Source organism: Arvicola amphibius, chromosome 3 (genome assembly GCF_903992535.2).
Source record: "Arvicola amphibius chromosome 3, mArvAmp1.2, whole genome shotgun sequence".
NCBI classification, from domain to species: Eukaryota; Metazoa; Chordata; class Mammalia; order Rodentia; family Cricetidae; genus Arvicola; species Arvicola amphibius.
The window spans coordinates 110,058,751-110,085,971 of record NC_052049.1 but is presented as its reverse complement, the minus strand read 5'-3'; the positions used below and the strand labels follow the sequence as shown (position 1 = coordinate 110,085,971).

Here is a 27,221-nt window from a genome sequence, read left to right as displayed (position 1 = left end):
CTCGGAACCACCCTGCCTTCTGCCGTTCCTGCCCTTTGAAAGTAGGGCCTGAGATTGCCTTGAGCTAATCCCAGGATGCTTTGGAAACATCCATAGCAGAGTAAAGCACCTTACAAGTGGCAGTTCCCCAGCTTCTGTCCCCAGCTAAGGAACAAGCAAAGGCGCATGCTTGAGGCAGAGTGCCATTTGTAGCTGGCGCTATGGGGTCTAAGATCGTGGGCAGTTGTCCACACAGTGAAATGTCGGTGTCTCCAGTGACTAAATAGGAAATGGTAACAGTTGCTTCTTCCTTCCAGGGGAATCGACCCCTATGACCAGCCAAACACTATCTACATCGAGCGGCACGAACCCTTCGGGTTCTCCACAGTGTTCCGCAGTACAGACTTCTTCCAGTCCCGGGAAAACCAGGAAGTAGTCCTGGAGGAAGTGAGGGACTTCCAGCTTCGGGACAAGTACATGTTTGCAACAAAGGTGGTGGTAAGTGGAGGACGCTCTGCAGTTGGCTGCTCCAGCAGTTCCTTTGCTGGGTCTGGCATCCAGCTGGGTGAGGTTGTATGATGTCAACAGGATGATGTTCTTGGGGTAACTTGGCTAATGGATCCTGATTGTCAGTGAACATGCCCGAGGGGCATGGGAGGTACCAGATGAGAACAGAGAAATCCAGAACAGGTAATAATCACTGTGTCAGAAGATCTAGGGATCTGCTTGTGTCCCGGTAACCAAGCATCCCAAATAAGACACATTTTTGGTGTATGTGGTTTTATGTATATGTTAGTATGTGTGTATGCATGCAGGTGTATGTATGTAGGGGGGGCAGAGATTGACCTCAGGTGGCTTTTCTCCCTCTCTCCACCCTAATTTTGAGACATGCCAAGTCTGTAGCTTACCATTTCAGCTATGCTCGGTGGTCTGTGAGCTCTAGGGAACCTTCTGTTGTGGCTTTCCCATGATGCTGTGTCTAGTTCCTCACCTCACAATGGGTACTGGGGATTGAATTCAGGTCCTCAGGCTTGCTCAGCAAGTGTTTTACCAACTGGGCCAGCTCCCGAGTTCTTAAAAGCAATTTTTTTTGTAATCTCAATAAAAAAAATACAGACAGGAGCTGTAGCACCTGGGAACTATTTTTCTTTGAATCCCGCTGCCTGGCTGGTTTCTTTTAAACTTAGACTCATTGAGATTTTTGGACACTTTCATTTGCGTGGCTAAAAGGATGTTTAGTCATTGGTCAGTGAGAGTTAATACTCTTAAGACAAGCAGTAATTAAGCTTCTAGATGTCGGTAAGTCACTTAGTGTTCCCCCTTGAGGAGCTCCTTCCCCTTGGTTTAAGGTGCAAGAGCCAGGGGCTGAAATGGAGCCTTGCTCATTTCAAACCAGAGCTGATTACTTAACAGCACTCTGTGACCCTGTTCAAAGGGACAAAGCAGGCTCTGGCAAGAGCATCTTGGATCCCTGCTCCTGAGAACTGTGGCTTTGCTCACTGACTGTGGCAAGCCTCTGGTACCCGGGAGGTTGCCCTGCTTTCTGTCACTGCTAAGTTAGGGACTGAAGCCAGCTAGAGTGTTTGTCTCCGGGTTCTCCTTTATTTCTGCAGTTGGTAGCAGACGGGGCAGAAGTGGGCCAAGCTCCTTGATAGACTCCTAGGGTACTCGCTGGCCAGCGGGGAAAGCAGGGAGGAAGGTTGGACGAAGGGTACAGGTGGTACAGCTGTAGACATTCCCCATTATGGACCTTGCAAACATGTGTTTTTTTATTTTACTAAAATTTACATGACATTTATTTACTAATTTTGTGTGTGTGTTAGGATGGGGGCATGGGCATGTGTACGGAGGTCAGAGGACAGCTTGTGAGCCTTAGTTCTGTTCTGGTCCTGGGGTTGGAACTTCAGTCCTCAGGCTTGGCCCAAAGCACCTTTCCTCCTGGGTCATCTCACTGGCCCACAAAACATTTTCTTTTTAAAAGTCGTTTTAGGACTGGAGAGATGGCTCAGCGGTTAAGAGTACTAGCTGCTCTTCCAGAGGACCCGGTTCAGATTCCCAGTACCCACATGGCAGCTCACAACTGTCTGTAACTCCAGTTCCAGGAGATCTGACACCCTCATAGAGACATACATGCAGACAAAACAGTGCACATAAACTGAAAGAGTTTTTATAAACTTGTTTTCAACTTTTGATTTATGCATGTTTGTGTGCGGGAATGTATGTGCACATAAGTGCAGGCGCCTGTGGAGGCCAGAGCTGCTAGAGGCCCTGAGCTGGAGTTATGGGTAGTGATGGACAGCTGCTTGAGCTGAGTGCTGGGATCGAGCCTCTGCTCTATGAACGCACACTCTTAACCTCAGAGCCATCTTTCTAGCCCCCACAAATGGGTTTTTTTGTTTGTTTTGTTCTTTTTTGACACAGGATTTCTCTGTAGCTTTGGAGCTTGTCCTGGAACTAGCTCTTGTAGACCAGGCTGGCCTCAAACTCACAGAGATCTGCCTGCCTCTGCCACCCGAGTGCGCTTACAAATGCTTTTTAAAAAACCATTGAATTGGGCTGGAGAGAAGGCTCAGAGGTTAAGAGCACTGATTGTTCTTCCAGAGGTCCTGAATTCAATTCCCAGCAACCACATGGTGGCTCACAACCATCTGTAATGAGATTTGGTGCTCTCTTCTGGCCTGCGGGCATACATGGAGGCTGAACACTGTGTACATAATAAATAAATAAATCTAAAAAAAAAACCAAAAAACAAAAAAACCCATTGAATTGTGACCACTTTTTTTCTGCTTACACTGACCCCTACATTATCTCTTTCTTGCCTTGCTTGACTTTTTCCTATACATACCCATGTACACACACATGTACACATATACACATATGCACACATGCACACACACACATGTTTTCAGAGTATCTCAAGAACATGCCCTGCTCCAATTATTGCCTTGGACTTGAGCAGGGTAATGGAAAACAGGCCCAAGTGGAAATCAGGCCCCAGCACTGTGACTCAAATGGGATATCCCTGAGTTCTTTTGCAGTTGCCACCTTATCTCTGGCTCCCTACTGACTGTGGGCCCTTCTGTTTCAAGTCTTTGGCTTGGAGTTACTGTGTGGTTTTAATTTCTCAATTCTCGTGCACAATAATGATGCCCTGGCTTGTCCTTGCTTTTGCCTGACAGACCTGAGGTAGATGGCTGTTGTTCCTTCTCTTGGTCTGAAATTCCTAGACCTCATGCCCAAGCATGTAAGAGACAATTGTGGGAGTTGTCTGTGGTCCACTCCAATCTAACAATAGGCACAGCTACTCTCCAGAGCATCTGTGAAGTGTCCATAACTCCTGGCGTCATGTCCGCTTTGATGGTCACTAATGTGACACCCGGTATCAGTATGCAGGGGGTTGAACATATGCTGTTATTGGACCCATACCACTAAAACAACCCAGACAAGTCCATTTTTTAAGTTTTATAAGGATGTATGATGATTAGTCTTGCCATGTTGATTGCACTCAGAAGTACAGGAAACACACTTCTGGGTGTGTGTGTGTAAGGATATATCCACAGAGGATTAACTGGGGACAAAGATATCTAGAAAGTAGGGGGACCTGGAGGGATTAAAAAAGGAAGAAAGATAAAGTTTGGCATCCTCTTCCTCTTTTCTGTCCTTCAATGACATGACTTGCTCTTCTCTGCCATGCTTTTCCTGCCACTGTAGATTGGACCTCTAAAACTGTGAGCCCAAATAGTTATTTCTTCCTTTAAGTGATTTATCTCAGTAATCGCGACAGTGAGATAAAGTCTAATACCCTTAGTATTGCTGTATCGAGCTTCTCTCTACCCAGGATCCTAGTGAGAGGGTACCTCCTAGCCCAGTGGTACCCACATGTTCCCTCCTGTGTGTAGACAGGTCTCTGGGCTCCAAGGCCAGTGGAAGCAGCTTGCATCTCTGCTCTAGGTAAGCTGTACCAGGCTCACACTCTTTTCTTAAGAACATCTGCAGCATCATTGCCCAGGGGCAGATGTTCTTGGTATACATTGCGGGGGCCCAAATGCACTCTCCTCTGATCATCAAAGAGAATCATCAAGAGTTTTAAGAAAGCCCTGGAGCCTGGAGAGATGGCTCAGCAGTGAAGAGTGTTTGCTACTCTTCCAAAGGACTTCAGGTCCCAGTAACCATAGAGATGGCTCATAACTACCTGTAACTCCACCTCTTAGGTTCTCTGATGCTTTCTTCTGGCTTCTGTAGATGGGGCACCTGCGTGCATGTGATAAGCATGCACACATTTTTTTTTAACACTGAGTTATCTTGTTGCTCTTGAATTTATTTATTCTGTGTAGTGTCTCTATATAAAGTTCCATAAGTTGTGAATAATTTCTGCCATTCTGCAGAGTTATCATTTCACTTCCTTATTTATGTTCCTTTTAGCATAAAGTATTTTAATGTTGATGAAATCTAATATATCTGCTATTTATTTGTTTTGTTTGAGGTTGGTATTTCTTTTCTCTTTCTTCCTCTGCCCTATTTTTGTGCTGCTTGGGATTGAGTCCAAGGTCTTGGGCATGGCAGACAATGTACCTTACCATTGATCTTACAATTACCTTGTGCCTACAATTGATAACAGTAATTCTAAAAAAAAATTGCTGCTGCCTCTTTTCTGTCAGTTAAGGTCTGCTGTGAACCCCTGAAATGCAGTTTTCTTTTGAGTCTGTGTGCTTTTGTGGAGGTGTGTGCTGGTTTGAATGAGAGATGTTCCCCTCGTCTCAGGCATCTGAACACTTGATCCCCAGTTGGTATCATTGTTTAGGTGTTGCAGCCTGCAGAAGGAAGTAAGCCACTGGGTGGGGATAGGCTTTGAGATTCAAAGCCCTGTGCCACTTCCAGTTTGCTCTCTGTTTCATGCTTACCATTGAGGATGGTCACTCTCAGCTTCCTGCCTGCTGCAGGCCTCCTGCCTGCTGCCATGCTTCCTTACCATGGTAAACTCTTTTCTCGCCTTGGTCGTGTTATTTGATTACAGCAACAGAAAAGTGACTCATAGGATCCATGACTGCAGACGCACAAGCTAAGAATGGAAGCCAGGGCTTCCTACAAGCCATGCAAGTCATCTACCCGAGTTTTGGCCAGAGACCCCTGCTTGTTGGTTCAAATCTCACAGGCATGTGCTTAGCTAGCTTTCTTATACAGCCCAGGAAATGGTGCCACCCGTAGTGGGCTGGGCCCACCTGTATCAATAAACAATCAAGACAATTCCCCTTAGGTGTGCTCACAGGCCAGGGAGATGGAGGCAGTTCCTTAACCTTGGCTTTCAGGTGACTCTAGGCTGTGTGAAGGTGATAGTTAAAGCTCCCCAGGACATTTTGTTGTTGAAAATCACATAGTTGCTGTGATACAGTGGCTCTTGATACCTGCCCCTGGGTCTATATTGTTGTTTTGGTTGTCGCCATTTGTTTTGTGAGTTTCACGTGCTGTTTCTGTAAAGACTTTTCATCGTGCTTATACCGAATCGTCTGTGGCTTAGTGTAGCAGACAGCCGGTGACTGCCCTTCCTAATGGACTCTGGTGTGGGGTGTGTTGGGTTAGACTTCCTGTTCCCTGCCTCGAGAGTTACAGAGTGGCCCTCACCCTCCACTTCTGCCTTCTGTGGAGCCCTCCAGGTTAGCTGGAGGTGAGCCAGGCTCCGTTTTAGTCTTGCTAGAGTGTACGCACAACTCTTATGTGCTTGGCCTTAAAGATTCCTAGAAATCTTTTCAGAGCTTTTCAAACAATGCCTCTTAGAGCAATTTTCTTTCTGGGTTGTTCTTTCTGAGCTTTGGTTAGCCCTGGCTGTGGATGCTGCATCTGGCAGTCTCAATGTTAAACTGCCAGTTGTCAGATGCTGTCTCCCAGGCACACTCTGACAGGCTATTGGACTGTGTGTGTGTGTGTGTGTTTAAGTGTTAGGAAGATGAGCCACTGGGCGGCTAAAGTGCTGACAATTTTATAACTGTTCTTTTTTTTGGGGGGGGGGGTGACCTGTTTTGTCCTGTCCAGTAGCCCCTCAGCTATTATGCCTTTGAGGCTGTGTGTTTCCAAGGCTACTTCAGAGTTAGAAAGAGGGGTGAGAGTAGGGACAGTGAAAACGCAGCACAGTCCACCATGCTTGCCAAGATCCAGCTGTTCTTCAATAGATGCCACTTGGAGTGTTGCCAGACTTTTTGTAGTTCTCAGAAACCTAGGAAAGTTGGTTTTTGAGAGTGCTTGTGTGTGTGTTTTTTCCTTTTATTGGGGGAGGGGTAGTTTCAGAGCTCCCAACCTTATCATTCTGGAAATGTTTTCAATTAATATAACTTTGTAAACTTTATTGTGGTTCTTTTCTGATCTACACGAAAGAACGGTTCATATAGCTATGATCTCATCGTCCTCCTTCCTCTTCAGCATCCCTTCCGTATGCCAGCCTCACTGGCTATCTCCCCTAGGGTAGCTTTTTGCTTCTTAAAACTTGTATATTTTTCTTAATTCTTTTATAATTTATACATATCTACAATGTATTTTGATCATAGTCTCCCCCCACTCCTGCCCCAGCTCCTTCCGGATCCATCCCCCACCTCCACACTCATGTCCTTGTTTGTTTGTTTGTGTTGTTTTAATTTGTAATGCACTGAGTCCCGTGTGTGCTACCCATGTACTACGACTCATGGGTGTGGGACCACAGTCTTGGAGAAAACCAGCTCTCTCTCCCCGAAGCCACCCACGTCAACAGCTGCTCCACTGGAGATGGAGGCTGTGGGGCCTCCACCCCACTGCTGGACTGTCTGCCGCCTGGCTCCATGTTGTGCAGGCCTTGTGGAGGCAGTTTATGGCTACGCGACTTCATAGTCTCTGGTCCTGCCATGTCCAGAGATGTTGTTTTGACCACTGGCTCTTAGAATCTTTCTGCCCCTCTTCTGTAATGTTTCTTGGACCTCAGTAGGATGGGTGTGATATAGATGTTCCATTTATACTGACACTTGTTCTCTGCACTTGGACCAGATGGGAGTTTCTGCACTGACCACCATCTGCTCCACAGAGAAGCTTCTCTGGTGCAAGCCTGAGAGCTGCACTCATCTATGGGTGTAGAATTACTATTTGGAGGACAGTTTGATACTGTGTCCATTGAGCAAAAATAATAGTAATAGGCTTGCCCCTGTGGCCCATGAGCGTCCCAGCTGTGGGGTCTTGGCCAGGTTCACAGTACCAGGCAAGTATTTCCTCTATGGTACACTTCTCTTAAATCTAGAAAGCTGTTGGTTGTCCCCATAGTATCCATCCCACCGTTTCACCTATAGGCATTTCTTGCCATGTTGGTCACTTTGTAGCTCACAGAGTTCATGGCTGGGTGAGACTGTTGGTAACTTTTTCTCTTTAGCAGCCTGGATAGTTCCTTCTAGTACTGTGAAAGCTAGCTAGGCTAGTCGCGATTTATCTGCTTTATTTACGGTTGCTTGTTTTTCTTAGACGAGGTATCTCTCTGTCACCCAGGTTGGTCTCTTACTCCTAGGCTCTGGTGATTCTTTTGCTTCAGCCTCCTGAGCTGCTGGGATGTACTAATCAGATTAATGTTTTCACTAGGACCAAGTACAGGAAGGAAGGAAACAATTTAAAAGAGAAAGGTTTGTTTTGACTCAGGGGTTTCAGAGCTTTCAGTGCCTAACAGTGAGGAGGGTGGGGCCTGGCATGGCAGCTCACTTCATGGTGCCCAGAAAATGAGAGAAGCCTGCACAAGCCGGCTTCTTCCTTTCTCTTTTTATTCCACTAGGTCCCTAGCCAGCCTGGGGACAGTGCCTCACTGTGTTCAGAGCCAGTCATTCCCCCTTTGTTAGTCCTTTCTGGAAATGCTCCACAGACACACCCAGGAGCATGCTTTCCTAATCCCCTAGGTATTTTTTTTTCTTTTTCTTTGTTTTTGACTTTTCAAGACAGAGCTTCTCTGTGTAGCCCTGGTTGTCCTGTAACTCTCTCTGTAGACCAGGCTGGCCTTACACTCAACAGAGATCTACCTGCCTCTGCCTCCCAAGTGCTGGAATTAAAGGTGGGCACCACCGTCTCTGATCCTAGGTGTTTCTTCATGCAGTCAAATTAACAAGATTAATCATCCATAGCAGGAGAGGCCTGGGCCTCTGTGTTGGGTTCCTGTGTTTTCTGACTGATGCTCTCTGGAAGGAGCCACAGTGATGATTCGCTGAAGGTTTGTCCTTGTTCCAGAGGCGAATGCAACACTGACTGCTGCAGCTGACACTCAGGTGCCTCCTAGCTTTTGTCCTCATGTCACTCCTTGGGAGGCCTCTTGCTGTCTGCCAGTCTTCTCGAGCTAAGCTACTAGGAGATTTAGAGCTGACAAGCTCATCGCAGCCTCCTTTGGCCTTTGTGGCTGAGAATATGCCATTGCTTGGTCCCTCCTTGATTGTTCATTTGTTTTTTGCTTTGCCATCATCTCAAATATAAGCTGAAATCCACATCATTTGATCATCAGAACCAAAAACGCAAAACTTAAAAAAAAAAAAACCACTCTCTATAAAGCATCAAATTCAATACCACTCACCCAGATTAATACATTTAAACAAGTCCTAGTTGTTGTATTTGTTGATAGGTCTAGTAACGAGTATAGCTTTTCAGGACATCAATCCAGAATGAAAATTTTACAAGCTGAGTATGTTGACTCATGCCTGTAACCCCAGCACTTAGGAGATACTAGCAGGAGGGTCAGGGGTTCAAGGTTGTCTATCTTCAACTATATAGTATGTTCAAGACCAGCCTGGGCTACCTGAGCTCTTGTCTTAGAAAAAAAAAAATCTGTTTTTTTTTTTAAATTTATTCATCTAAGCTGGGTGATGGTGGTGCATGCCTTTAATCCCAGTACTTGGGAAGCGGAGACAGGTGGATCTCTGTGAGTTCGAAGCCAGCCTGGTCTACAGAGTGAGTTCCAGGACAGGTTCTAAATCTACAGAGAAACCCTGTCTCGAAAAACAAACAAACAAAAAAAAACAAAGCAAAACAAAAAACTTACCCATCTTCTTAGAACATGCCCTTCAAATGGTGTGCGATTGTAAAAGAGGAAGCATGTACGCGTGTGTTGTATTAGAGAGAGCCTCTGGAAATCATCTCAGTACCTATCATAAACTGAGAAAAGGAGAGCCGGCTGAGGTGCATGATTCAGGAAGAAAGGCTAAGCTGTGGGTTGGCAAGATTTACAAGCTGTTTTTTTTTTTTTTTTTTTTTATGAAGAAAGTGCTCAGTAGTTTCTCTCTTGTGATCCAGTTTGTGTGCAAAACCCTGGATTGCACACATCAGTTTAGAATTGTATTGGGCCACTGATAACAGACTAGATATCAAAGTGACAACCAAGATGGGTGTTTTTTCCCTTTCCTATGCTGCCTTTAGATAAGCAAGCTAAGGCTAGGGTTATGGTTGTATCTTTCCATTCCACCATCCTGTGGAGTTATTCCAATTCTTAACACGCCCTCACTAGCCTTTGAGTCTTTACCCAGTTAGGAAGACTAGGGGAAACCAGAATGGCTAAAATGGTAGAGGTACCAGCTGATTTGGTGCCTTAAGCAGTTTCCCCTAAAGACAGCACAGTATCCTCTTTGTGTCTCATTAAACAGAGCTTGTCTCTGTGAGGATAGCTGATGAGGAGAACATAAAGACTGGAGACCTTTGGTCTGGGTGGCAGTCAGGGCCCTGTTGCTCAGGAGGGAAGAAGGGAGGCTAGTTGGGGGACAGCAGTCTTGTCACTACAGCAAGATGCTTGTGTGTGATAGTGCAGGTGCATAGAGCTGTCTGCTTGTGTCCTTGCCGTGGACACCCTGCAAGGTTGCATGGGAAGAGGGAAGGACGGTGAGATCGGAACTCTAACTCTCCATTTTAATCTTATACTGATTTGTACTGTTAAATCTTTCCATGGGGCTTACTAATAGCAGTTAAAAAAAAAAAAAGACCAACTCACAAAACCCTGTGACTTATTAGGAAGAACCTCCGAGCCTGACAATGCCCTGCACAGTCAGTAGTGTGTCATGATTTAATTGGCAATATTTTTCTTGATGGCCGTAAAGCCATGCAGTGATGCTCTCAGAATACCTTAGGGTGAACCAGAACTATCTCAGTTTAGGAATAATTCTCCCAGAAGCAGGAAAAGGGTGACTTTTGAGACTTTGAAAAAAAATTGATATAGTGGTCTGTGATTTTATATTTATGGGGTGAGAGTGACATGCATGTGCGTGCGCACGTGTGTGTGTGTGCGTGTGTGTGTATTTGTATAGATTTTGTATATGTATGTATGTATACATATATATATATACATATATGTATATTCCCCCAGACTCCTAAGTCATTTTGCAAATAATTACTGAAAGCGTTTCTCGGTTTCTTTTTCTTTATTTTTAAACAAAGTAAAGTTCCTTAAGCTCTCTCATCTTCTTTCTACTTTCAAGACTACATGCAGGTGTATGCACACATGTGCATGAATGCAATACACACACACACATACACACACACACACTTCAGACTACACATCGAAGAGAAAAATGTGGTATTTGTCTTTCTGAGTCAGGCTTATGTCCACATTCCCCTACAAATGTCATGACTTCATTGTTCTATCTAAGCTGGTTCTGTTTCTTAGCTATTGTGGTTTAAACTTGGTTGTGCGAGGATTGCTGTGGTATGCTGACTTAGATTCCTTTGGATAGATACTCAGGAGTGGCTTAGCTGGGTGTTCTGTTTAGGTCTTGAGGAGCCTCCACACTGACTTCTATAGGTGGCTCCCCAGTTTGCATTTCTGTAATCAGGTGGGCTCTTTCTCCACATCCTTGCCAGCCCTCATTGTCGCTGATTCCCTTCAGGACAGCCACCTTGACTGGTGTAAGACAGACTCTCAGAGATGTTTTGATTCTCATTTCCCTGACGGCTAAGGACATGGAACACTTTTTTAATCTATTTATGGGCCTCTGTATTTCTTCTGTTGAAACTTTCAACTAATGTTGGGCCTTTGGTTTTGCTGGGAAATATCTTCTTTCAGGGAACAGAGTTTGAAGCAGCTGAAAATATAGAACATGCAATATATGTATTTTGTGGTGTATGTATTTGTTGGTAGTCATGATGAGCTCTGTATGCATAGGAACCTTAGCATTTTCATGGCCCCAGCAATGGCTTAAAATCTCTGCAATGCAACATGGGATATCCAGTATTATACTGAGTGTTTTGTTCTATCAGAGAGTATATATTCTATCAAAAGACCCTACTCGATGGGAACGATTCAGAGATTGGCTCATGGAATTCTCCAAGGATTCTGCCAAGTCTTGCAAATTGAAGCCTTGTGACTGGATAGCTTTGTGAGCTTTGAAGACGTGTGGCTGGTCTAACCTGTGCTGCCTGGAAGCTGCAGCCTCTGCTCTGCCTATAGTCCACAGCTTTCTCCCTTTCTCCTGCTCTTCTTTGTGCACTGGTGGCCTCCACTACCCTCCCATGTTCAAGTTCTCCTGTCCCTCCTCATCTGATACCCACAGAGTGGCTCCGGGAGCTGTAGACTGGGTGTCCTGTACTAAACAGCTCAGCTCAGGGCTGATGGTCACAGACTGCTTTGTTTTCAGTGGAATCAGAGGGGTCCTACTTGGTTTCTTTTTGTGTTTTGAGGGACTGTCATCTGGCACAGCTAATTTTTCTCTCCTCTTCCTTGGCAGCATCTTCCGGGCAGCCAGCAGCAGTCATCTGTCCAGCTCTGGGTCTCCTTTGGCCGGAAGCCTATGAGAGCAGCCCAGTTTGTCACAAAGCATCCTATTAATGTGAGTGAAGTCTCCTGGAAGCGGGGAGGGACAGGACGCTTGTCTCCAAGTATCATGGGACCATCCTGCTGGCTGAGCATTTTACATTCTCCCTGTGGGCACCCTCCAGAGAGGCCTCTGAAGAGACCTGTTATGCTCTGGGCCTGTTGGTCTGCTTTTGTGCACTTCTCTGTCTGAAGTGGAGCTGAATGGGAGTCCTTTTCTTCCTGCTTTAAGTGGAGGAGATTTGGCAGAGGGATTGGTGCCGGTCAGTAGCCTCATATGCCAGTCCTCAAGCCATGGGAAACATGCCTGGCACTCACTTATTAACCAAATGCTATATTCCTTGCAAACGGCTAAGGTTCTGAAAGGGGATACATTCAGGTTCTACTCTGTAGAGACAGACCGGTTAGAAAGAGTGAGGACAGAGTAGAGAAAGTGTACATGTGTTCACATGACTTCAATGTCAGTGCACACGGACAGCCAGGAAAGAGCAGTCTGGGTCCCCGGGGTGGTGCCTGCAGTGAGGAGGTCTCCTTGGAAGAAGATGTTGACATCAGCAGTTGGTTGATAGCTCAGTGGGGGTGGGTGACAGGAGTGATGATCAGTTCTTTTTAGTTTCTAAGGGTTCTCTCAGTTTCCTTGGGGGAACAAAAAGAGGAAATGAAACGTGTGTTTATCTATATTATGGCTTGTGCTAATAAAAGGGCTGCTGGAGAAAATGGGGAAGCATCATTACCAAAAAGAGGTTTCTAGGTCATTTATGGAGGTCAGAGGCCCATTCTTTTCTCGTATTTTACCAGCAAGCTCCATGTGCATACCAGCCATAGACTCTTGGAAGAGAAAAAGCCGTTTCAGCTTCTTTGTTCAGGTCAGGCCCTGGTCGCCGCCTTTATATCCACTTTCATCATTGTTACACTTGGAGCCATTGCTCGCGTGTGTGTATAAAAAGCCCTCAGAGATAACTGTGCTTCTAACAATTTGTTTCCTGACTTTGGCTTTCCAAGGAATATTACATCGCCGACGCCTCAGAGGACCAGGTGTTCGTGTGCGTGAGCCACAGCAACAACAGCACTAACCTGTACATCTCAGAGGCAGAGGGGCTCAAGTTCTCCTTGTCCCTGGAGAATGTGCTGTATTACAGCCCAGGAGGGGTTGGCAGTGACACTCTGGTGAGGTAAGGAGTCCGTGGGCTCCTCCCGTCTTCCTGGGTCAGCAAAGGCCACTAGGCTCTCCTTATCTCAGTGGTTAGCAATGGTAGTGGCACATATGGCTTTGCTTGGGGTACTCTCCTAGTGTGCCCCTCATGCCATCCCTGGATCAGCTGTCCTCAGACTGTGACTGACTTGGTCTGGGGTATGGTTCAGGTTGTCCCAGGGGATTTTCTTGTGCAGCCAAGGCTGAGTGCTGCTGTTCTAGGTGACATTTAGAACCTCGGACGCTCTGTTAACCACTCCCTTAGGTTTTGTGGTCTCTGAGCTGATAGGGAAGAATGGTTGGAAGATACCATCACTTCAGGGAACACAGGGGCCCTGCTTCCAAGTGACTGATTGACAGCCTCTTTTAGAGGTCATTATTAGCAAAGGCCCCAGTGTCATTTCCACTTTACCGGCAGTTACAAGTATAGGGATATTTTGTACTCCTAGTACTGGTGTTTTTTGAGTGCTACCTTCACTGAGGCTCACAGGAGCAGTTGAGGCCTCTAGATTTGCCTTTTCTGGGTTTGTGGTATACATGGAATCATGCAATGGCATGTAGCCTTCTGTGTCTGGCTTCTAACATGTGTTCAAGGTTTATTCCCATAGGACGTCTGTTAGCACCTCATTTCTTTTAGTGGGTGAAAGTAGAGTTTACTTGTTTTAATAATTAAAATTCACACACCATTGTCCCTCAGGCCTTTCAGTGACTTTGGTGCAGTGTCGTCCCCTCCTCCCCTGTCTCCCGCTTTGGAGACCCCACAGCTATGGTTACGGAGTGAACAGCACACAGCTGGCTAATGACTTTTTCCTCTTTCTCATTTGTCAGATATTAGATTAATTTCTTACGGTAGAGTGGGAGCCCTACCTGGAGAAGACTACCAAGGAAGCAGCGACCACGGTTATGTCACCATGGGGTTTTTGCACACATACAGACTGCCTTTTCTGTGTGGCAGTTTCCTCCTGCGGTGTCTGAGTGTCTCGTCCAGTTGAGATGTTGAAAATAGATTCATGTCAAGAGTGGCAGGCCAACATCCTGTTCAGCTTTCTTCTTCTCACATTTTCTCTCAGGGTGGCAGGGTTTCAGATGGGCTCAGTTCAGTGACCTGTTGTCATTTGTGGCTCAGGCTCAGCCAGATGAAACAGGAGGAGGGCGAGTGATCAGATGACGTGGGCAGGCTGGGTTAGAATAAACTTCTCTGAACTGAGTGGGACAGAACGGTTTTGAGGGACTGGCTCTCATTTCCTTAAAGAAACGGTGTGAGAACTCAGTAGGCGATCACTTCGGCATTTGTGGGTCGTGCTTGGAGGAACCTCATGGAACGCCGTGGCTAGTTGTAGGACTACTTACTGTAGGAACTAATGTGCTAACCACATGGTGGTCCTGTAGGGGCAAACTTAAGGATCACTTGGCTTAGTCTGTGGCGATGGTTGCCAGGATGTTGATTTGGCATAGGGTATGGCTGAAGGGCGACGCTGGTGAACCACCTGGCAAGTTTCATCACAAGATACCCAGTAAAGGAGAGGAGAGGTGCTTTCACGTGGGCTGGTGAGGGTAAGGTGGAAGAAAATGGACTCTTGGAAGAGAGTGCTGACAGGAAGTTTATTGTTCTTGTGCAAGCCAACAAGGGAAATGGCGCATGGGATGGCTATGAGCAGAGTAATTGTGAGGTGAAAGCTGACAGGAACTAAACTAATCTAAAACTCCAGGAGGATGGGTGGGGCAAAGAACCTAGGCTTGTCTGAGAGAAACCCAGGCCTCCCAGTTGGGCATAGCAAGTAGTAATCTCAGGATGGCAGCAGATTTCAGAGGCAAGAGATTGGAAGTGAGCAGCCTAGACGGCCAGAGCCCGTTAGCCCATTCCCTAATAGGAACCCACAGAATCCCAGCACAGAGGGTTCCGCCTACACCCGTGTGTCGTGGGTAACTTTGCTCACTGTGCCAACCAAGAGCAGCTTCGTTAGTACACTATTTACTTATCTTCGCCTTTCCTGCAGCTGTGGTCCCTGTGTGTGTCTCCCTGTCTGGGGTGGCCCACCTGTCACCCAGCTCAGGGACATAGGATGAAGAAACACAGTTGGTTTTCTGCTTTATTGTGCAAGCCCATACCTAAGAACCCCTGACCTAAGGGCCACACTTCAAGTTTTAAAAGCCACTCATGAACCACAGTGACCGTTCCTCTCAGATGCTGCATTTGGAATGGGTGTGCCATGTTAGTGAAAAACTCCTTTCCGGTGAGTGGGCCCTTAGCACAGCAGGTAAAACTTGGGAGACCCTTATTCTCTGTTAACAAGTGCATCCTCGGGCTTTGTTGGACCATCCGGGCTGTCTGTGCTGTTGCACTGTGAAGCCGGTAGAACTCCTGACAGGCAACCCTGTGGTGCCTCATACTCGTCTTTCTACAGACCAGATTAGACTGTGAGCCTCAGCGTGTGACTAGTGCTTGCATGTCTGGCTCAGGGCTTCCCACTTGTCCAGGCTTCTGGAAGGGTTTGGATCAATATTCACAGTGAAGAAATGTCCTTTTAGTGAAGAAATGGATATGGCTCTGTCAGCTTCTTTATGACATTTTCTACATTCTCAGTGTCCTTTTAGGAGTCATTGGTTGGCGAGCATCCTGGCCTTTAAAAACAATTTTTAAATTGATTTATTTATTTTTCAAGAGCAGGTTATTTAACTATAAAGAAATGAGGTATGGTGCATGTTACATGGGTGAACCTTGTAAACATGTAAGTGGAAGTAACAAGATATAAAGGGTACTGTATGATTCAATTTATATGGAATAGCCAGATCAGGCAATCCTTAGAGGCAGCTCCGTAGAGACAGAAAGCAAATCTGTGGTTGCCAAGGCCTGGGAACCAAAGGGAAAACAGACAGTGCCTGCCAATAATGAAAATGTGCTGGAACTCACATCGGACAACATTGTGAACATGCTCAATGCCGTGGTATTGTGTGCTTTAAGATGCTTCAATATTATGGTACACATAATGCAAAACGGCAAGCAAATACCAATCCCCGGTGATGGCTGCTGCTTTTTCTCTGACTGCAGGTATTTTGCAAATGAGCCATTTGCTGACTTTCACCGTGTGGAAGGCTTACAAGGAGTCTACATCGCCACTCTGATTAATGGTTCTATGAATGAGGAGAACATGAGGTCGGTCATCACCTTTGACAAAGGGGGAACCTGGGAATTTCTTCAGGCCCCAGCCTTCACAGGATATGGAGAGAAAATCAATTGTGAGGTACAGTTGCTTTAATCGTGTTTGGCTGTTTTGATACAAAGCAGAAAGTTGTGGACTAGAGTAGTTTTCTTATATTCAATATTTACAGGAAGCATGGAGGATGATGGAGCACCCTGTTAATTCCACATGAAACAGATTATCATGTGTATGTCTGTCCTTTCAGGTCCTCGGCTCCACACCAGGGCATGGTGGGGACTGTGATAAACTCAGAGGGGCACCATGTGATACTGGAGTGTTTTCTCTGTGGTGTTTTGGAGAATACATCCAGGGCCTTATACAGGCTAAGCAAGTGTTTCACCACTGAGCTACCCCTTTAGCCCAGTATCTCAAGTTCCATTGTGTTATGAGATGAATTCTTGCTATGTAGCCCAGGCTGGCCCGGGATTTATTATGTGGCCCTCATTGGCCTTGAACTTGCGGTCTTCCTCCATTGCCCCCTTCAGTACTCAGAGGGCTGGGATTATGTCCTCCACTGCCACACCCTGCTTCATTTACAAGTTTTGTAGGAAGGACATGTTACACAACATCTGTTAGACATTATGTTAATTGCTTGGCTAATGAGCTTGAGTTAGTTCACAGCTTCTACGTGAGGGCATAGTGTATTTCTTTTGAGGACATCACATCTCTGGGAAGCTGGAGTTTTATGAACCAGTTTGATGAAAAACTCAGCAGGAAAATCAGGGCGGGACAGAAGACGAGAGTGACAGTTTCGCATAGGATTCCAAAATCTGAGAAGTTGTGTCACGCTGAGCAGGCGCATTTATTCCCTTAGCAGGACTTGGGATTGTTTAATCATGAAATGGACGTGTTTTCTTCCAGCTTGTGTATACAACTGTTTCAAACAGATGCTCTGTTGATAGCACACAAGCGTGCGTGTGGGCATGCACACACACACACACACACACACACACACGTTTCGTTAATTCTAAGAGACACATGATGGTATTATATTTCATCTGTTTTGGAACTACTGTAAAAAATGACAATACCAATTTCATTTGAAACATACAGTATCTAAGAAGGAGTATAGTGTTCCCCGCCTTACGTGCCTTTGTGAAAAGCTAAGCGTTTTAAACCATTTCTTGGTCCCATTAAGTGTTCCCATGAGTTGATTCTTGCGTTCCCTGGTCTCCTGTGATACCCCCTACACTTGTATTTCTTTTCTACCTGAGGGATTCAGCAGACAGGAAAACTAGAAAAAGAAATTAGTGTTCATTTTTCATGCAACCATATTTAGTTAGTTATCCAATCTTTTGGATTTTCGAATTGCTGCTCATGGTAAGCTATGGTGTCTCTCTGTGTTTCTTAACTGTATTCCTACTTTTAGGAAAATTCTCTGGAAACTCTTGACTTAGAAGGTATTTACCAATTTTTCTTCTTTTTTGGTCACAAGTCTTGATATACGACATGAAATCTAACTCTGGAAAGAGGAGGGCTATAAACAGACATGGGGGAACACCTAGCTAGTTCCCTTCCTCAGTTTTTAGGACCTTAGAAGCTTGGGCTATCTTGGTTGGCCTTTGTATAGGCAGTTTTGAACATGCCATGGGGGCACGAGCTTGGTTAAGCGAATTCAGTGGCCTTCTTATTTCTCAGTCTTGGGACTGTAGGGTTCTCAATCAGCTCTTAGTTTCTGATTCTTAGTTTAGGTGGTGGTTGGATCCCACTCTCTTTGCTGTAACCAGAAGCTAATAAGAAACAACTTAAGGAAGAGAGGGGTCAAGAGTTTGAGGCTACCACCCTTCATGATGGGAAAGTCTCAATGCTGGTGCCTAGCTTGCTTTTGCCTTTATCCCTTTCTATTCAGGCAGGGACCTCAGCACATGGGATGGTGCTGCCTCAGTCAGGGTAGGTCTTCCCTCTGCAGCTTAACCTCTCTGGAAACACCTTCACAGACACACCCAAAGGGGTATCATCTAGGTGAATTTGGGTCTAATCAAATTGACAATGAGCATTAACCATCATATGTGGTATATTAGCTTTCAGTCACCATTACGAAGTGATCAAGAATATCAGTTTGTGAGGCAGAAAAGACTGAGTTTTGGCCTAAGATTTCAGGGGAATCAGGAGTTTTTGTCTGAGCTTGCTTGGTTCTGTTGCTTTGGGCCAGTGGCAAGGCTGAGCCTTACAGAGGGAGTGTGTGGTGGAATAAGTTTGCTTGACATGGCAGACAGGAAAGGATAAAAGAAACCCAAAGAGGAAGGGGCCAATGTCCCCATGTCCCCTTCAAAGGCACACCTAATGACATAACTTCTTACACTAGGCTCAACCTCCTAAAGATTCTGCCACTTCCCAGAAGTACCAAAATCTTGTGACCAAATCCTTAGAACAGGACCCTTGGGGCATATTTCAGTCCAAGCCACTATAGGTAGAGAAAATAATATACAGTGCTACATATGATTAAAATGTAGACAGAAGGGTCCAGAAACACTTCTAAGGATGAACCTCCTTGTAGGTGAAGAAGCAACAGGAGTGAAAAGAGGAAATGGGCAAGCAAAAATTCTTCCAGCCAACCTGATTTCCCCCTGTTTTTAATTGGCCAAACTGGGAAGCTGGCAAGATTGGTTTGCTAGAAGGATCTTTTTTGTGTGTGGTAAAAAATAGTAGATTAAACATCCTTGTTACTATTTAACCTGAGCCGTGAACACAGACAGACAAGAGTTCCCTGTTTTGATCATTGATATGCTGGAAATATTTAGACATCATTTCTCTGGTTAGGGGAATGAGGCAGAAGTGTCGTGGTGGTCTGTAGAACCATTAACACCTGCACGTGTTAGGGAGGCCAGCTCCCATGACACTAAAGCCTGCATCTTTTGCAAATGTGGGAGATGCCTTTAAGGCTTCCACATGACCCCTAGGGCATTCATATCTCTCACCTGTTACACATGTGGCCTTGTACCAATGAGACTTTGCCGCTTCTGATTCGTTTTCTTCTAACAAAACTTCTTGAATCATTTTTGAGAGCCATCTGCCCTGACTCGGAAAGTGAACACATCATTTCACTTCTCTTTGTTTCTGAGTCCCCGGGAAGGGTCTCTGGGTGACACCAGCAGTGGAGTGCCTTTCTTCTCTATTGAGTTGACATTGGTTTGTAATTGTTCTTCCTGGGAGTCTCAGGACTTCGAGTTATTTTTCTCTCTTCTTCAGTGGTAGACATTTATGTTGGTTCGGAAGATGCGCTCTGTCTAGGGAGATTTGGAGACCACTGGGTTGTAAGTGTTTTCTTCTGGGCCAGACCTTCTTCTAGGTCTTGCTATGGGTCCTCGGATAGACTCCTGGGTTTGAGGGAATCCTAGGCTTGTGCTACGTGCTGATCCCATCTGGAAATTTCCTTCTAAAGCTTTCCCAGGGCTGTTCCCTCCACTTGGCCCAGCGTCTCAGTCAGCTGCTCAACCTCCAACTCCGGAGGATGCCTATCCTGTCCAAGGAGTCAGCCCCCGGCCTCATCATTGCCACCGGTAAGTGTGCATTGCCTGCTGTTACGGGAGCTTTGGTGAGCTGGTTATGTGCAGCCAGAGTTATAGTGGTCATCCACACCTCCAGCAGTGACTACGCCTCACGACTCGAAGCTGTTATCTTAGTGACTAGCTACTACTCGGGGTATCTGACGGGGCCAGATGTATTTCTGACATGTTCTTGAATGAATAGTCATTCTTCCCTTTTGTGTTTCAGGCTCAGTGGGAAAGAACTTGGCCAGCAAGACCAATGTGTACATCTCTAGCAGCGCCGGAGCCAGGTGGAGAGAGGTCAGTTTCTGGTCCCAGGGCTCTTCCAAGTGTGAGCACATGGGCTGCGCACCAACATTGCAGAATCCCAGGGCCCCACAGAAGTGCTAGCCACACTCCTGTGTATTCACACCCTATAATGAGCTCATGATTTTTGCCAAAGTATCACTTTAAATAAAAAACAGACTTTTCCAATTTTTATTAGAAACAACTGTGACCAAGTTTTCCAGGATTATGCAGTCCATGGAAGGGAAGTACAGTATCTGCTTTGGTTACTACTTTAGCCCTGGGCTGTGACAGTGTCTGGCACAGAGAAAATGCCAGTGATATTTGGCGAATGTGTCAGGAATTACAATGCAGTTGTGGTGGGCCTGACACCGCTGATCTCTGAGCCAAGCTGGCTGGGTACCTTGTCTTCCCCACGCTGTGTGAGGAATTCATTTTTCTGTCTTAACACTGTCTAACCCATTTGAATCTTGAGCACTGGCCTTGCCCATTCTCAAGGGTCAGCTAGTTCTCCAGCACGAGTCACTACTTAAGTTGTGGCCTCGGACGTTAGAGAGTTCCCAAACTTGGACAAAAGTCTTTTGGCCTCCTGTAATTTAGAGAGCCAAAGGAAGTCCATGTGGTCTCATTCTGTAGGGACTGGGTCCATGCTGACCCTGGGGTCATCCCTGACTTCACAGGCATTTGGGGCACATCAGGTCCGAGTTGTATGGGCTGTCTTGAAGAGTCAGCCACTGTAGCTTCCATCCTCACAGTGCTTGTTGTGGAGAATGGAGTATGCTTTATACAAAGCGATAATGTTACAGTCTTGCTCTGGGTACTTTGTAAACATTGCTCTATGTCTTCCCTCATATGTGGTCCAGACTTATCATCATCATCATTCTACATGAGAGATGGAGGACACAGACATTCTGTATGTGTGGTGGTGTGGTGTGTGGGTGTGTGGTGTGTGGGTGTGTGGGTGTGTGTGTGTGTGTGTGAGAGAGAGAGAGACAGAGAGAGACAGAGACACAGAGACACAGAGAGGCAGAGAGAGACAGAGACACAGAGAGAGAGGCAGAGAGAGAGACAGAGAGAAACAGAGAGAGGCAGAGAGAGAGAGAGAGAGAGAGAGAGAGAGAGAGAGAGAGAGAGGCAGAGAGAGAGAGAGAGAGACTGACTACCTGTACATGTGTTCATATGCATACAAGTTAAGGCTTCTACCCAGAATGGTGGAAAATACAAGATAAAGGAAGTGAGAAGTGATCAGGACATAGTGGTCAAAGAAGAGTTTAAAGTTTGGATTTTTCAGGTTGTCTTTGTCCTGTCCCATGGGAAAGATGGAACAGCTGCTTCCCTGGGCCACAGAGCTGTTGCTTCCTTTGGAGTGGGATGTCCTCTCATCAACAGAGAGGCCTGTGGACTTTTAGACCTTCTGGTGCTGGTGACAACAGGGACACAAACATCTGCAAGTGATTTCCTCTGGGTAGAGAGCCTCGTCTTGCTCCTCCTCCAGGGGAGCAGCATTGCCTGGCTGTTGCCAGGGCAGCTGTGTGAGACTCTCTCCAGGCATACGTAATACCTGCCAGGAAGTAGTCAGCACCCAAGAGACCTTGATTTGGGAACTAGCAGAGAAGTGACGGGGGGGGGGGGGGGGGAGGCGGAGACTACCTGTGAGGGACCATCAGTCCCTGGGGGTGGCCTTCACCACAGAGGCCCCATGTGGGATGTACATCCTGCACTGGGGGATGAACGATACAGGTGACAGATGGCTGCAGGGAACACAAGTGGCCATGATTCTGCTTGCCATCCAACTAGCTAGTTATGCAAATTCTCTGATCCCCACAATTCTTTCTTCCTCTTTCTTCTATAACAAATTTATTGAGAACTATAAACTACAGCAAATCTTTAACAGTGTTCAGTTTGATAAGCTCCATCCTTCATCTTCACAAACTCAAATATCAAACATCCCCCCAATTATTTTTGGATCCTCTTAAAAAGCACGTTCCTCTCTCCACCCTCATCATGGTCTGCATCCACCTCTAAACAGCGTTACACGTCTAGAATTCTATATAAGTACTGTTCTATAGTGATACAAGGTTTATTCTATTTTCCTGGGTTCCATCACTCATGAGAATTTGAAGTTCGTCCACTCGTCTTCATTACCTCTGGCCTTTTCCTGTTACGGTTCAGTTTTGTCCATACTATAGGGATAACAGTGTCTTTTGTTTATCTAATCAAATCTTAATTGTTCTACCTGCTTGTCCATCCTTGGCATGACTGAGCTGTTTTAGTTTCCGACATTATTTTCTCATAGTGTGTGTGTGTGTGTGTGTGTGTGTGTGTTCTGTTTTAAGCTGTGTTTGCACATGTGATTCATTCAGAGTAGATTTCTAAATATGTCATAAGAGGAAGGTTGCCACCCCATTTCTTCATGTTTTAATCTGACTGAACCACTTTTGGACTTCTCCCTTACTATCCATTTTATGCGTTTCTTGAGAAGACTTCTCTTTCTCCTCTTGAGTTGCCCCAGTACCTCTTTGAGAATCCGCCTGTCATGGATATGTGGGGATATTTTAGGGCTTTCTGTTTTGTTCCATTGAGCTAAGTGTCTGTTTTTTACCAGTACCCATATTGTCTTGATTACCAGAGCCTTATATAGCAAGTGTTGGAATCAATTAGGGTAAGTCCGTTGCTTATTTTCAAAATTGCTCTCATTATTCAAAGTCCTTTGTGCTTCCATATACCCTGTCAGTCTTGCTCGACTTTCACTGGAGGGCATTAAACACGTAGGTCGCTTTCAGGGTAGGTTGACCTCTCAATAGCATTGAGTCTTTTGATCTACAACTGGAGTCTATTTCTCCATGTCTTTTTAAATTTTTCTTCGTATCTGTAAGTGTCTAATGTAAAAGTCTTGTATGTCATTTCTTTAGGATGCTCAGGCTGGAACTCATGGTTTTACTGTCCCTGCCTTCTGAGTGCTGGGATTACAAGCACATGCCAGCACCCTGACTTGGTCTTTCTTTTTTTTTTTTTAATTCAATGGGGAATGAAACCAGGGTCTTACACATACTAGGCAAGTAGTCCACTAAGCTACAACCCCAGCAATATCAATATATGTGTGTTATTCTTAGATATTTAAACTGGGTATTACTGCAAAAGGAATTTTCCTTTAAGTTTATTCTTAGACTTTTTAAATTTAATTTTTATTTTATTTTTATTATTTTTTATTTTGTAGTCTGAAGATGAAGCCCAAGGCTTTGTGCATTTTAGTCAAGTGTTCTCTCTCTCTCTCTCTCTCTCTCTCTCTCTCTCTCTCTCTCTCTCTCTCTCTCTCTCTCCTCCTCTGCCCTTCCCTCCTCCCTGCCTATCCCTCCCTCCCTCCCTCTCTCTCTTCTCTCTCTCTCCCCTCCTCCCTCCTCCTCCCTCTTCTCTCTCTCTCATCTCTTCCCCCTCTCCCCTCTCTCTTCTGAGATAATCTAAAGTCTGGAATATAAGAACTTACCTCTGTTGGACCCTAGGATTGTAAGGTGTGAATGAAAAGGTGGATAAGAACCTGTTCTGAAAACTGGAAGCTACATTCTAGTGGTTGTCATTGCTGTGGTGTGTGGGTGTGGGTGTGGGTATGTGTGCATGTGTATGGGTAAGTGTGTGCATGTGAGTGGGGTGGTTGCATATGTGGGTGTGGGTGCATGTGTGTGGGTACATGTGTGTGGGTAAATGTGTGTATACATGTGTGGATGAGTGCGTGTGCATGTGTGTGGGTAAGTCTGTGCATGTGGGTGGGTGGGTGTATATATGTGTGGGTGCATGTGTGAGCATGTGTGCATGTGTATGGGTAAATGTGTGTGCATGTATATGGGTGGGTGCATGTGTGTGTGGATGTGTGTGTGTAGATGGGTGTGTGCTTGTGTGTATGGGTGTGCATGTGTGTGAATACATGTGTGTATGAGTATGTGTGCATGTGTGGGTGGGTTCATGTGCAAGTGTGTGCATGGGGGTGCGTGTGCATGTGTGTGTGAATGCATGTGTGTGTATGGATGTGGGGGTCCTTGTGCACGTGTGTGGGTGAGTGTGTGTGCATGTGTGTGGGTGAGTGTGTGTGCCTGTATGTGGGTGAGTGTGTGTGCCTGTGTGTGGGTGAGTGCGTGTGCCTGTGTGTGCATATGTGTGAGTGCGTGGGCATGGCTTCTGTATTCACCTCTGCAGCAGTGCGTTACCTCTTTTTTTTTTCTTTTCTTATTCAGGCCCTTCCTGGACCTCATTACTATACGTGGGGGGATCATGGAGGCATAATCATGGCTATTGCCCAGGGCATGGAGACCAGCGAACTGAAGTAAGTGCTGTGGTTATTCCCCTTGTCCTCCTCATCCTCCTCTTCCTCTTCTTCTTTTCTAAAAACCAAAATCTTTTTTACCTTCCTTCCCTCCTTTTTTTTCCAGATAAGATCTAACTGTAGCCCACGCTGTCTTGAAACTTACTAGTTGAAACTCTAGTTGGTGTAGAACTCACAATCCTCCTGCCTCCGCCTCCCAAATGCTGAGATTATAGGCGTCAGTTACTGTGTCCTGCCTACTCCTTTTCTTTTGGCATCAAGCTTTTCTCCCAACCTGGGGTCTGTGATGACCGTTGGGTCCTCTGTGGAGTGTTAGGTTCTTGGCAGAGAACTTGAGACCTCTGGAGATCATTTCAACTTTCCATGTCTATGAAATAACTGGTCCCTTCTGTCCTAGAGGGGCCTATGAGAAACAAGTGATATGATATTTATTTCTTTGAATAACAATTTAAAAACCATCTGCATTCTTTGTTTTAACAAATTGTTTTGGGTTAACATACAAAGTCAAGGATCTTATGGTATTTTTATTTATTTATTATTTATTTAAATATATGTGACATTATTTTTATTCCTTTCACTTGATCCCTCCCTTCTACCCTGCCTGTTGTCCCCTTCTCCTCTCTGGCTGCTTCTTTTTCTTCCCCCAGGTAGTTCCCCTTCTGCTTTCTTATCACATGTAACTAGAGAGTTTTGAACATGTCTTTGCTTTGCAAAAGTGGCTGATCTAAAGGTTTGTACGTAGAATGGCCAGCCGTTAAATGCTAAGCATTGGCAAGGGTAATAGTGAGTGCAGAAATCATATCACTTGGTAACCAGATGACTTCTGCTGGGCTACATTTAGTCTTGGGGCCTGTTGTAGATGGAGTTGGAAGGGGTGTTAGGGGTTAACTGAGGCTCAGCAAAGGGAAGTAACTGTTAGTGAATGATAGAGTCTTATGAATAGTTGCCTTGAGTGATGTCTAAGAAGAAAACAAAGTGTCAGGAGTTTGTAGCTTCTCCCCCAGTAAGGCTTGATTTTACCCCAGATCATTTCTTTGCCTGCTTTCACGAAGCTATTGAACCACAGCTACCATTGAAAGGACAGCCTGACCCTCATTTCTGCTTGCTTTCGACCTGAACCCTTTAGCTAGATGATTGCAGGAGGCAGAGCGGGTCTCTGAAACTACATCGTGCAGTGGAAGGAAGCAGGCTTCCTTTGCCTTTGCTCCTTTTAGAACTGGTGCTTGGAAAAGGAGATTTTGACAGATGGTGTCCCTTTTTTTTTAGCGGCCATGCACTGAACCTCCAAGAATCAGAGAGAAGCAGAGCTCTGGTTTTGGTTTTCCTCTTGGCTGTTCTTGGCCTTCGGTGGCATGGGGCAGTTGTTTCTCCAGGGCAGTGCTTCTCAAAATGTGGGTCATGACCCCCTTGCGGGGAATCAAATGACCCTCTCACAGGGGTCACCTAAGATCATGGGGAAAAAAACCCAGAATTTTATATTATGATTCATAACAGTGGCAACATTACAGTTATGAAGTAACAACAAAATAATTTTATGGTTGGGGGGTCACCACAACTTGAGGAACTGTATTAAAGGGTCACAGTGTAGGAAGGTTGAGAACCACTGCTCTAGAGCCTAGAATTAAGGGGTGCTCTGCTTGTATATGACGCTCCACATCCATTTTCAGAGAGCTTTTGCTCAGAGGATGACGTCCCCGGAGCATGCATCCCACGAATCTGCTGGTGTTTGTGTGTCTAGTCATTTAACTCACACCTCACACACTGAGCAAGTGATAGTTATGCCAGGTACTGTACATCTGAAGACGAGCAGGATGTTGTTGTCCCCCCGGCCCCCGCAAGCGTTTCACCCTCTAGCTGTAAGATGCTGTAGTGAGGTGGAAAAGTGCTACGTGGGGAAGGCACACGGGGCCAGGCCTTGCTTTCCGGGGCAGAGACTGCGTTCTTTGCGCCGTTTTAGTTTTCAGATCTTGGAGTCGGTTCTCAATTTTCCTTGTTTAACTTCTCCACGGATTCCATTAGCATTCCGAGCTGGCTCCTCTGAAGGAGCTAGTGTGATTTTAGTCCTCTTACACCATCTGTCGGTGCATATGTGCCCAGGGAATGCCGTGTCATTCCGCACTAGCTGCAGCAAAACATGGCCAGAAAAATAAACCTGCTGACAGAAAGCCATCAGGCCCTCCCCGGGCGTTTCATAATGGCTTTGCGGTTTGTAGCTGGTGGGCATCGTGGACACAATAGTGTCTTTCTGTTGGTGCGGGTCATTTGGAAGTGTCTGCACAGCATGGTTCAAATAAAGCATATGCAAACAGGAAAATATGGGCTGGCCTCCTCTTGACAGATACATGTGTCCTGAGTACCAGCCTGAGCATGGCCGGGATCTGTGTAGCCACATGGCATTGACCGGATGTGCTGTTCTCAGAGGCGTTTGCTCCTCCTTCCGCTGTTCTGAAAAGCAGGGGATGATAGTGAAGCTAGTCTAGAGTCTCCAAAGACAGCAGCGACTCCGTGTGCTGGGCTGAAGTGAGTGGGGCTGTGTGCTAGACTTTGCGTTGTTATGGAGAATACCCCAAAGAAACAAGGCGCAGAAGGAAGAGTTTGTTTTTGGGTTCAGGGTCCCACTTGGCTGCTCCCTTGACTTTGGGAGGCAAAGCAGGATTAGCATGTCAGGGAGCACATGGCTGCGCAGAGCTACCCAGCAAGAAGGGCAGGCTGACAAGGTGTAGCTTTCCAGGGCATGCCCTGGGGACCTCTTTCCCCAGCTAAGCTCCACCCCCTACTTCCTACCACCACCCTATAGTGCCATCATGGTGTGAGCCCATCAAGGGATTAAAGACAGAGCTCTCATGATGTGGTCACCTCTCAGAAATGGACTCTATCACTAGGTCACCAAGCCATCCCACCCATGCTGACAAACTGGCCTAGGGCACTAGGCCTCCGCTCAGTCTATGCTCCCCAGCCATAGCAACCTCTCTGTCCTTTGAGCCTCAGA

General features: G+C 45.9%; 1 protein-coding gene across 1 annotated transcript in view; it reads left to right on the top strand.

Moving 5' to 3' along the window:
- Positions 1 to 27,221, top strand: part of Sorl1 (sortilin related receptor 1) — a 156,165-nt gene that overhangs the window by 41,947 nt on the left and 86,997 nt on the right. Inside the window, exons 6-12 of the mRNA XM_038321642.1 lie at positions 297 to 477; positions 11,667 to 11,768; positions 12,755 to 12,924; positions 15,994 to 16,186; positions 19,527 to 19,644; positions 19,859 to 19,932; positions 24,144 to 24,232. Coding sequence (XP_038177570.1) covers positions 297 to 477; positions 11,667 to 11,768; positions 12,755 to 12,924; positions 15,994 to 16,186; positions 19,527 to 19,644; positions 19,859 to 19,932; positions 24,144 to 24,232 — 927 coding nt within the window. The remainder of the gene's footprint in view (positions 1 to 296; positions 478 to 11,666; positions 11,769 to 12,754; positions 12,925 to 15,993; positions 16,187 to 19,526; positions 19,645 to 19,858; positions 19,933 to 24,143; positions 24,233 to 27,221) is intronic.